Consider the following 12,814-nt stretch of genomic DNA (forward strand, 5'->3'; position numbering starts at 1 on the left):
GGCTGTTTAAGACCCAATGCAACAAAATTTGCAGTACAAAAAAGTTAGTGCGTATTTGATGACCAGATTTTCAATTTTTTTAATACTCACAATATGTATAAATTTTTTAAGAAAAAAAGGTTCAATAAAATATTACTGAGAAAATTTTATTCAATGATTTCGATATTCACTTTGGKTGTTCTTATTATTTCGAACACGTCTGTATGTACATATGTACATGCATACTATGTGTGACAATAGACAAGTTGATGTCATAATCAAGAAAATAAAACACAATGTGCCATTAAAATGCGCGCTTGGCATAGGCACAGACAGACAGACAAACAGTTTGGATGACGACAGAACATTGAGCGCCAACACGTAAAGAACACGTTAACAGAAAACGAGGAGTGGCCGAAGCGCTAGGACGAGCACTAAATCGGCACCATAATTCGGTTTCAGAAGTCGGGCACAAGCCTGCCAACAAACCACACAACCAAAGTACATGTCTGGGAGGCAAGCAGCCTACCTTGCTGGACGCGCCATAAGACACGTTTTAGACGCCGAGTGCAGTGAAAATATTGAACCCAACTTGGTTGGGGACCATACACACGCTATGCGGTGTATTACGGTTTACGGGCAGTGCTATGGGGTGACGTTGGTAGCGGTGGTGGGTCTTATGCAAAGCCGAGCTGTGTCATTACAGCAGGGGGGTATTAGTGTAGTTATGCATGAGAGTGACGATGCTGGGCTTGTTAACGGCGTCGTGGTTTAATGTTTATTTTACTGTGGCTGACGATAAAAGAGAGACAAAGAGAGTAAGAGCGTAAAAATTAACTGAAGGCGGACTTAGAAAGGGCGCATTGAACGCTGGGCAGCGCTCCCTTACTTTAACAGCATACCAAAGCTGTTACCTGAAGTGCAACTGTGTGTGTGCGTGACATAGAAAAAGTGTAACTTTAGGCGCTAGCAACAAATAAGAATCCAAAAATAACTTTCATATGAAAGTAATGAGTTTCTGCAGGAAATCGATTGAGCAGCACAATATGGCGTGAAATCCTGTTTAAGTCAGGTTAGCCAATCTTAATTATGTTAACAGAAAACTAAATTAATGTGAAAGAGTCAAAATTAAATAATGTTTTAATTAATTCCACTTTTATTTCCATATACATATGTGTGTATGTGTCTCCAACTCATACTGTCCGGTTTGTGTAAGTCCGACACATATGTATGTACATATGTAATTCAGAAAGGGTTATTAAGCCGAATATGCAAATATCCAGCTGCACGACTTCAAACTCAAGTTATTCACATATCAAAAGCCACAGCAAACAAGGACATTTATTTACTGTAATCCCAGCATTATGCTTAAATCATAATATGTACAAGTGTTTCATTTAATTCTTTTAATTTTCAATAACAAATAAAAACTCACCAGTTGTAATAGTTAAATTTTTCTGCACACTATTCTCTCTTCCTTTAGTAGTTTGCCACTACCGTTAGAGTATTTTGTCACATCAAACGCCTGTAACAGCGATTTATGTTTGTGGTATCGCTTACTTTTCAGCTTTTTATTGTGGCTCTGTTTATTCGGTCCGTTGATGGTGAAATATTTGTCCAAACGCCTTACCAGCGTATGGAGCTTAACGCACACACCAAATTACAAACACGTTCGCTATTTTGAAAATGCTGCTTTAACAGCCCGGCACTAATATTGTGCTAATATTATATTATAATTATTGAACTGCACACTGTGAGCACAACAACACAACTGCTGTGGCCGCTGTGAATCCTGAGTTACTTCTCCTCTGTTCCAATTTGTTTAGCTCACGCTTTGGTTTATGTCTGCACGTCAAGTTATTCTATTTTTGGCTTAGCTTTTCTCGTCGCCGTCACAGCCACTCTCAACCCCAATCACTGCTACGCTTGAAACGAATAAACTCGAACTCGGTTTTGTTTTATCGGTGACAGTTGAACGCTTGCTTACTGCACGTATGTTCAAAACCAGCCCACCACCCTTTGGTTTACTTTAATATTATTTTTGTAATAATTGTTGTTGGTTTTGTAATATGACAAGTTCGGTTGGATGTTTTTATTTGGTTTTGATTTTTTCAACCCCCAGTGCGGTTACCTGTCAACGGCCAAATGTCATCTTCGTATATCAAATTGAGAACTAGATGTCGCCGTTGCATCGCCAACAATGTATACTTGACATTATTACATTTAGGGAGTGCATATTGAAATTTGACGATAAACAACATATAAAAAGTACCGGATTAACTACATTTCAATGTCAAATTACTGCTTTGCATTTGAATTTTTATTAAAAAAATAAAAAATAAAGAATAAAGACATTGCAGTAATAGAACACCAATGGTTTGAAGTCCGTTGCAACCCTGTACCACCATGTTGAATTTGATTGACACTTGCATTGATCTGCACTGCCTTACCCACCAAGTGACAGCGTCAAATATGTTTCTTTCCGGTTTAATTCATCACGAAGAAGGTACGATTTTGTCGAAGTGGAAAATAAAATTCTTCAACATCGTATAAAATATGTGTAACAAACCGAAAATATGAGCAGAAGTGCAAATGCCGAAGTGTGGTTTTGTTCATTTAATATACATTTTGTCAATTTTTGCACTACAGAGCCACATAAATGCTATTAACATTACTATTTATATACCTCGATAAAATATACTTACGAAATGTATATTTGCAATCTTACAGAAATTAAACAACAATGGGACGGTACTCGCGGGAGCCAGAGAATGCCACAAAATCGTGCAAGGCGCGTGGACCAAATCTACGTGTGCACTTCAAGGTGAGTAATTTTTAGTAGAATTTATTGTGTATAAATAAGTATTGTCTTGTATTAACATGATGTGGACAATATTCATTCTCAAGTGATGAAACTGTACAATAACATAAACGAATTTTAATACATTGACTTTGTTTACTTGCCGAATTTTAATTGGAACCTATAAAATACTCTTGCATCTTAAATCAGTGCATGCAAAACTATGAGTTTCTTGATACTTTTGCAAAGATGCTAGACGAAATGAGCAGAGCCCAAAAGCCTGCGGCCAAGCATCAGCTGGGGAATCGTCATTTATTGCGATAAACCATCTAGAACTTGTGCTACAGTTGCAACATAAATGATCTTGTTCGGTTATCTGTAAAATTCGAAACATAAATCCTTAACTGATAATAAATATTTTAGCATAATATGCGTTAAGAAGTACACGAAATAATTCTGTGTTCTTCTAAAATAATTATGCTTACATCAAATCAGCAGTAAAACTGGTAAATACGCGTAACACTGCGTCTTATCACTACCTGTCCTGTTAAACAAATAAATTAAAGTCTAAATAATTAAATTGCATCTTAAATCAGTGCGTGAAAGATATATACTTTAGTGACACGTTTGCAAAGATGCTATATTAAATAAGCAGCACTTCACAGGCTGCGGCCAAGCATCAGCTGGTGAATTGCTAACTCCTACGATTTACCATCTAGAACTTGTGCCACAAGTACAAAACTATCCCATTCACTTATTGATAACCGAAATTATTATTTTTTTAGCATAATATGCGTTAGGCGGCGCATTGCATCAGTATGCGTTGCTGAAATGTTTATGCTTAAAGTAAATTCAATAGAAAAACAAATAAATCTGCCATCAACTGCGATTTATCAACACCTGTCCTATTGTACAATATTAACTAATTTTTGTAAAATAAATAGCGTTGTTTCTTTTTAAAAAATTAATACATAGTTTCTTCTTAAAATGCTAAAAGAAGTGTATGCTGCAGGAAAACAATGGCCACTCGTTAGTTCAAACGCCGCAGCTACTACCTGACCTAGTATACATTAATAAAAAAAATATGGCACTTATTTTACAAATAGCATTTCGTCTTATGCTAATTAATATCTCTCTCTTTCAGAACACCCATGAAACCGCCCAGGCTATCAAACGCATGCCTCTGCGACGTGCTCAACGCTTTTTGAAATCGGTCATCGAACAGAAAGAGTGCGTTCCATTCCGTCGCTTCAACGGTGGTGTTGGTCGTTGCGCACAAGCCAAACAGTGGAAAACCACCCAAGGTCGCTGGCCAAAGAAATCAGCTGAATTCCTTTTGCAACTTCTGCGTAACGCTGAAGCCAACGCGGACTGTAAAGGTCTTGATGTCGACCGTCTGATAATCGATCATATTCAAGTGAATCGTGCACAATGTCTGCGTCGTCGCACATACCGTGCTCATGGCCGCATCAACCCCTACATGTCATCGCCATGCCACGTTGAGGTAATCCTCACTGAAAAGGAAGCGGTCGTGTCTAAGGCTTCTGAAAACGAGCCTGCCAAAAAGAAGCTGTCGAAAAAGAAGTTGCAGCGACAAAAGGAGAAGATGATGCGTTCAGAATAGATGTAATCTAAGTCGATAAGGGAGTGAATAAGAAGAGGACAGCAATTAATTTGATTTTGTATAAGCAAGCGGTAATAGCAGAACAAGTTTGATAAATACTGTATCAAAAAATTGTTCAATAAATCAGTTGAACGCTGTTTTTTTTTAAATAAATGTTTGTTTTGTTTTAATATGGCTAATGATACCCGGCATGCGTATAAAACAGAAAATGAGATAATGTTCGATTGTTGTAGCGGTAGAAACCATCTCTGAAATAATTCTCAGCAGTGCTAGCAGACAGAGTCCTCAGCTCTCAGATATTATCCGGGTAAAGGTTGTTATATCGATGATCTAACCCTATTCGAACCGATAGATTCTTTGGATTAGGTCACATTCCCGACTTTGTTGCTGTTGTAGTGGCAGATTTCTACCGAGTTGACAGTCCTGGATGGGCCTAGACCGACTGTCGTGGGAACGGTTTCCAACTTCGTAATAATATTCTGTCGTCCATAGAGGTTCCAATTTTGGCGTTTGAAGCTTTGATATTTTCTATAAAGGTTGCATACTTTTAGGTGCTGAATTTAACGACAAATTTCCGCTTATATGAATATTCAAAAAAGCGGACTGAAGCCCGCAATGAGAATCTGCTGTATGAACCTAATTACAATGACAGTGGTTGTACATCTTCTTTTTAAAGCGTAACGTTTTTTAATTGTTTACTGTTTTGTGCGATTTCAATTTACACTGCGCTAATAGATAGCATCGACGAACTAGTAAGGTACGATAGTGCCAACGAGGGTATTGCACGTAAGTAGCCATGACTGACTTAGTCACCAAAAACCTCAATACAAAACAAAAATCACAAAAAATAAAATTATTATTTACAAACGCCAAATAATTAGTGGCTTAGTGTGAGAAAATCAAACAAAGTGAATAACAATGAATTATGTAGACAAAACTGTATAGCCATGAGTTAATGAATACGTATCTGTAACATTTCTTTAATAGTTGTTTAACAATACATGAATCACCCAATGAATAGCTGCATCAGTATCACCCTGTGAAAAGAGCTCCGCTATTTTGACAGTTGAAAATAATTTGGCGTGCAAACTTTTCTTGTAGTGGAATTTAAATTTGTTTTATTTTGACAATATTTACGGTATTAAGGAAAATTGTGCAAATATGTGAAATGAAAGTAGGAATTAAGAAGTGTGCGTATGAAGAGCAGTAAAATTTCAAAGCAATAAGTGCTTACATCCTTCGCGAATTTGCGCTAGTGCCATAGTGATGCTCCAATTAATTATTTACAAAATATATAAATTTTAGTGTTAATATGCGTATGTGTATTTCAAATATGAGTTTGTATATAGTTATATGCGATCCAAAACATACTGCTAGCAGGGAGTGATAAATACAATGGGCGAGCACTTGGGCACCCACATGCCCGTATTTGGAAGGATAGTGAAGCGATGCTGTGCAAGGTATGTTATTTAGATAACTAAATTCATCACTTGAGCGCCGGAACTATTACAATTTTTACTTAAGTTAGAAACATTCAATTCAAATTTTAGTATATTAATTCTTGCATTTAATCTGCAAATTGTGAAGGAGCACTCATAGTAGCGTTGAGTGCTTTTGAGTTCATTTGGGTAACTTGAATTGAATTACACGTTAATTTACGAACTTGTGAGCCATCACCACACTATAAACACACTTGTATAAATACATATATGTATATGGTCTTATACATATAAAATATTTTTCGTGGCATACGCGGTCTGTGCAGAGCATACATACATATGTATCAATCGCATACAAATTCAAAATAACAACGCAAACAACAAATAAACAATTTGTCTCATATTATTATTAATTAATTGAAGTACGGCAAAATGTGCGCGAATGTGCCGAACTTGTACTGTGACTTACCTATATGATAACGGCATGATAATGCGATTACTGAACAGCAGAGGTATATACATATGTACATATGTATATATGAATATTCAAAAAAGCGATATACAATATATAAATTTATATACATGCATGTACATATGTATATGTACTTGTATGTATACATACGCACTCTTTGTTCTTTAAAATTCTATCAATAAGATGTATATTAACATATAAGCAACTTTTCCTTCAATCACATTTACTCTGCACATGTGAAGTATTACAAATACATACATAAATGCATATGTACATATGTATACATAGCTCGTTTTGCGCTTCGTTATCATACGTACCCGCTTTACAATGCAAATTCATTGAATTAATTCAATTTTTAACACTGTAATCATTTGCTTAGCTCAATTCTTAAGTATATGTATGTGTGTATGTGTAAAACAAATTTTTGTGTAGTCCGTGGGTGGTGCTGGAGGTGGCGATTGGTGCATGTAAAATAAATACATGTGTGTGTGTATGCATTTTGTTTGTACTATATGTTTGTTTGTATGTACGTTTTTACCGTGTGGCAGTGTCGACCGTCGTACGCGTGGGTGTCCTATGCTGACGATCGTGGCGTGTATGCTTGCTTATACTTATTAGACTGAGTTGGAAGTTCGATAACCTCATGTAAAGAAAAAAAGCTCAAACAATGAACCCCTATAATGAAGAAACAAAAAAAAAAAAAAAAACGAGTACTACATGTTATTAATTCGTTACTGGTAATCATTTTTTAGCGTAGTCAGTTGAGACTAGGGACCCCCAGAAAATTATGTGGGTTGCTTGAATATCCTCAGAAATGCTCTAGCTTGCTAGTTGACACTGAACTCTTTGTGTGAAGTAGACTTGAGCTCTTACACATATGTATGTATATCCAGAATACTGTTAGGAATCTTATTGGATCAGAACTAATTGAAGATCGAAGATTTACTCGTTTTGTAGATCATGTATATCAAAAGGTCAACCAGAGGATTTGGGTAAAGGAGCACAGCGTCATATTTCTAAAGATTAGAGATGAATCAATAAGATCAAAATGTGGTAGGAATGCAAGTAAAAATAATTTCTCTGTTGAGTCCCTTCTGTCCAGCATTACGCTCATATACATATATTGAAATCTGAAAACCAAATGCTCAATTCCTCAACAGACTCTGTAGATTTATTATAGATTGTGTTGTTGTAATATCGGCAGAAAACGTCCTTAAACTAATTTGTTGGAATGCTGCCGAGTCGATAGTCCTTGGAGGGATAAAAATCTGGTTTGTTCCTTACCAAAAACCGATTTTCTAAACTATGGCTATGGTGTAGCATGTGCCAATAAGAGAGCATTAAGGTTGATGAGACTTTACACTATGGAAATTTACTATTTTTCACGAAATTGAAAACTTACCATCAACTACAGCTGAGTTCGCTTACGCTCACGCTTTCAATTGTCCATGTCTTTCGTATGTCACTCAACGAAGTCGCCGACACAAACGACGATAGCGACATCAACAGATCAACGGATCAAGCCCGCTGACAATGCCTGATGAGCAGATTTAATTTACACGATCGCATTATAATCAGATTTAGCGCATTGAAGCCGAGCTCTGGCACCGAGGCGCTACACAAATCAACTATGCCAACACGTATACTTACATCTATACAAACAGACACAGAAAGTAGTTATTGTATTCGTAATTGTAGTGCGCACATAGACGAATGTAATGTGCATTCGTCCGGCACCGCCAAACACCGTTTGTTTATTCAGTCGGACCGTTGGTTGGTTAGTTGTTTGGTTGGTAGGTCAGTCGAGGACAGGGCTTCGGGGCCAAGGGGTTGCATACAGCAAATTGAATTGGCGGCGTTTGTGTCTGTATTTTTGGAGCGACGACTGTCGGATTTACTTGTAAATCAGCTAAACAGTTTAGCATTAACCGCGACACATAACGCTCCACCGACGAGTACGAAAATTCAAACGGATAAAAAATATTTGCTCCCAGCTGAGTTCTCTAAGTCCACAATAGAGTTTTTCAATATTTCTCTGGTGAATGCCAAGTGCTGCGTATCGTTGAATTGAAGTGAAAAACTATTAACGGCTTCAATGAATTTTCATCAGGTTTTCAAGCGTACGTAGCGCGCTTAAGTTTAAGTGAGAAAACTAACGGCTGAAAACAGCTAACAAACAATTCCGAATTATAATCAGCCTTTCGAATAAGTGCTCACGGTACTCAAACGCGGAAAATAGGCAAAGCGGCGCTGGAAAAATTCCCACAATTGCAAAAGCGATTGGAATTGAATTATATTAAAACGAATTAAAAGCATAAAAATCAATAGAAAAAACCAACAGCAAAGTTTACAACAACAACATTGCCACTCTCCACCGACGACTCTAAGCGCGTGCGTTTAATCGCGACTTTTTTTTACTTCTATAATTTTTTTCTTTTTCTTCACGGTTTGTCGGCGTTTATTTTATTTATTAAATGCCGACAGCTTTTTTCTTTTGCGCGCTTTAATTAATTAATCAAAACAACAATTTCTCTTAGTTTAAAACTTATTAAATGCCTACAAATGGAAAAAGTGCAAATGAAAATTGAATAATTGATTAAATGATTAAATGATGAGGCGTTTGTGAATTCGTATGTAAGAAACTTCAATTGGATAAGCTCGCATCAACAGAATAATCCGCAGACGTACTGATCTCTTAAAATAAATTGCGTTCTCTCATTCATATTCACTGAGTGCAATATTTCGTTTAGAAGTGCCATGAATCATCCATATAGAACTTATTTGGAGTTGAAGCACTGAAAAAAATACACATTAAAATATTAAATAATTCGATGGTATTGGTTTCGAATTTTTTTTTAATGTATTATTGTTGTTTTGGTAGCGGCAGAAAATATTCCTCAAGTAATTTCTAGGTTTGGTGCCCAATTGACAATCCGTGGACGCATAAAAATCCGGGTCCGTTCCAGTTACGCGGACTGTTGTGGAAGCTGTTCTTTATAACTACAAGTAAAAAACTGCTAAACAGGTTGTAGGTAGTTGATATCTCAATTTTTGACCCGAAAATTGAATTTGAATTTGAACCAAATTTCGAATTCCTCTATGCTATTCGTTCAAGAAAGATCCGAAAAGTACATTTTGATTGCAGGAATCACTTCGGCTGTTGTCTAAAATCGCTTGTTATAAATTTGATTTCTGATACTGTAAGTTCAAACTCAGTATAGCTTTACCTTTGCTTTTTGTTTCATGATCTTACTAAACTTTTAAACTCCCACTACGAATGTATACTGTAAACTTTTGCCATTTTTTGGCGTAGTTCATTAGCATAACATTTTTTATGTCGCCGTTTTCGGATATATCCCGTTTTAAGTGATATTTGGATATGATTCCTGATCTTCTACACTGAATAAATATCTTTTATATTCGACAAAAACCGTAACCTCTTTACTTATTCTTGGCGTTGTGCTAAATTACTGCTTCTTCTACATGGTGGAAAGTGCCCAAAAATCCATTCCAATCTCTTTGGTAAGCTCAGCTTTAAAGGAGGTGTGATATTCTTATCGTATGAAGTGGAGACTATCTCTCGGCGAATTGGTATTTCGAATGCGTAATTTGTTTCCAACGAAACTTAAACAGTTGGACAACTTTCATTCTGCAAGCTTTTTTAATATCACTCAATCTCCAGCCCTTCCTAGATTTGTTGTTTATAGTTACGACATAGAAAGTACCAAAGTTTACCGAATTATCACAAAACCCTCGTATAATATGTGATTTTTCTTTTTCAGCTAACAGTGCTTTCATATTAGTTATTTTTCTCAATTCATTGTTGATTGGGTAATACACAGCTATTTTGGCACATTCATACATATACGTGCACATTTACTAAGAACTAGTGAAATTTAGTTGAAATAAAAAAGAACAGAGTTTTCCCGTCACGAAAGCATTCCAGTTTGAACTCGCCGCTTATCTAATTGATTAAACAAAAACAAAATGGCAAACAATAAAGACGGTAATTAATGAAGTGTTCTAATCTGCCGAGTTTAGATTAATTTAAAAGAAATGACGTGTTTTAGTATCTGAATGGAAAGTTTTTAATAAATAAATAAAATAAAGCGATTTGATATTTTACACCATCGTTGTACCTTGTATATATCTTTTAAAATTTGTGAAACCATACCAAGGGCACCTATCGTATCCTTCTTCCTTTGATAGACGCTTTATAGTGATTGGCAAACAGAAACAGTCAGGCAAGCAGAGAGCTTTATCCACAAATACCTACAAACACTTGTCCGAAAAAGAGAGCTGAATCGGTCTCTATATATATTCGTATAATACATAAGTATATTTAACATACATATATAGATTGGGCCGTCTACTAAGTATTTTCGTTTTTGTTTAGTGCAATTTTAACACGATTTTTTATTTTATAAAATTATATATTTTCGATTTTGATACATTAACTTTTGCCTTTTCGTTCATAAAATGTTTCGTGATGTAAGAATATAAGGAATCCATATGTCAAGCTGTGAACGGTTGCGTTGCACAAATTTAGTCTTTCCGCAATCTCTCGAGTTGTTCTTCGACGATTTGCATCGGACCATCAACTAATTTACTTTATACATATAGGGTTCAAGAGCCCTTCTAGGTGGTGGTGCATCCTTAAGATCGAAATTTCCGGAACGAAGTTTTATAAACCACTTTCGGCCTTGGCATTCAGTATACACATCTTCTTGGCCACATAATTTTCCCCCTGCTTGAACTGCATTTTTACTTACCCCCTTGATAGTAAAACAGTAAAAGAAGTCGAAAATGCTCTTTTCGAACTTCCATTTTTGATAGAGCACCAAATGAAAAATATTCCAAAAAAATTCGTAAAATGTTTGTACAAGCAAGCCTTACCATATCAGCTGTTCAAATATATAACTGTAAAACAGATAAGTGTGAAGTTGGCTGCGAAAAAAATTAATAAGATCGGCTATTGTAATCGAACGAAATTGCTTAGTGAGAAAGCCAATATATCAGTCTGCATCCAACGATCACTTTTAAGTTATTACTTACTTCCGGATCTTATGTGTTATAATACATCGGTTCAGCGGAATCTATGTCTCTCCTTAGTTTCATCTGTCACCTTGTTCCCTCACTTATGTATATCAGTGCAGTTTGTATGCATTACTTAACCTCAATAGGAAATACGTGACTGCAAAGCGTTTTTGTGCATGGCCGTTATCTTTTCAGAATTGAGTTTGTTTTGTTTTGCTTTTTTAATATTTGTTGTGGCTTTTTTTATCTTTTGCTTTTGCCCCATCCACCGCCAACTCATTCATAATTAATGAAATTGAAGAAAACATAAAACCGCTTAGGAGGCAGCACCTTTGTTTATTGTTTTTACTACATAACTATTTGGACTATGCCACCAAAACATCGCAAAGGGCTAATGAAACTGAATTTTTCCGGTTTATCGTCTCACTCGCCAACGACTTTGTGGCTTTGGGAGCGTTGCCAAGCCGGTGGTGTGTCATACAGCGCAGAAAGAGCACTCGTCGGATAGGTGTCTCGTTTACTTCGCAGAATCTTGTGCTTATTTTGGGGGAGTAACGAGATAGTCTCATTTCTTCACAAACAATCGTTAAAAATGTAGTAAAAACAAACGTAACTCAAGCGATTTTGCGTACAAGATACCGACCATGTGACCATGAACAGTAAACAATCGATTAATTTAAAAACGATTAACAATTAAGTGGAATTAATGCTAAAAATTTGCTATAAATATAAATAAAGAGGAGAACATATAAAAGAATATGGCGAAATAACACGAGAGAGCGGATAACTAAAAAATGTGGCAAAGCTAAGTTTAGCTTAAGTGAAATTCATTGGAATCGTGTTCTTTTCTGTTTTTGTAAAATAATGAATTTTAAATTATAGAAAAAGCCAAAAACAATTAAATGTCCAATTTCTTTCAATACTTTGCGTGCCTCGTTAATATTTTTTCGTCCTAACCTTTTATATTGGGAAATATTATATATACATTTATGTATGTATGTACTTGTTTTATGTATCTTCGCGTTACTTCTGAAATCGCCTGACTTCTTAATTGAAACTCGTTCACGCTGAGCATCGGCGGCTGCGAAGTACGAAATTGGACTGTGCCACATACTTAAATGTGACAGGTTCAATGTGCAAACTGAACTATATACATACATTTGTATATATATATATATATATATATATGTATATATTTTTGTTATTGCTTTTATAAGTACATTTATTTGTATTTATAAATGAAATTCCCAGCTATGCAACTTGCACAGTGATCAAAAAATATATGAGACTTTTCGTTAGAGTACGTCTTAGTAAAATGTCCTTGAACTCGGTTTTTATGTGCTACACTTCTGAGCAAAAGAATATAACAAAATATCTCACCTCAATTACCTAACATGGAAAATTTTTTAAATGCATAATAAACATATATTATTAACGTTTTAATGTTGGCGTATTCTGCATTT

At 35.7% G+C, this 12,814-nt stretch overlaps 2 protein-coding genes across 3 annotated transcripts in view; one reads left to right on the forward strand and one right to left on the reverse strand.

The window, feature by feature from the left end:
- Positions 1–1,987, reverse strand: part of LOC108965101 (uncharacterized protein DDB_G0283357) — a 20,592-nt gene extending 18,605 nt beyond the window's left edge. For both annotated transcript variants that reach the window (XM_018927295.1, XM_018927294.1), the window contains exon 1: positions 1,415–1,987. The gene's annotated coding sequence lies outside the window, so the exon portion shown is untranslated. The remainder of the gene's footprint in view (positions 1–1,414) is intronic.
- A 722-nt stretch (positions 1,988–2,709) lies between these two features.
- LOC108965106 (60S ribosomal protein L17) lies at positions 2,710–4,556 on the forward strand (the record flags this gene model as incomplete). The annotated part of the gene is given in 2 exon segments (XM_018927310.1): positions 2,710–2,803; positions 3,924–4,556. Coding segments are annotated over 2 exon segments (561 nt in total). The 3' UTR covers positions 4,404–4,556.
- Between the last annotated feature and the right edge of the window lie 8,258 nt (positions 4,557–12,814).

The sequence above is a fragment of the Bactrocera latifrons genome, unplaced genomic scaffold (genome assembly GCF_001853355.1).
Source record: "Bactrocera latifrons isolate USDA-ARS-PBARC rearing strain unplaced genomic scaffold, ASM185335v1 scaffold_133, whole genome shotgun sequence".
Classification (NCBI taxonomy): Eukaryota; Metazoa; Arthropoda; class Insecta; order Diptera; family Tephritidae; genus Bactrocera; species Bactrocera latifrons.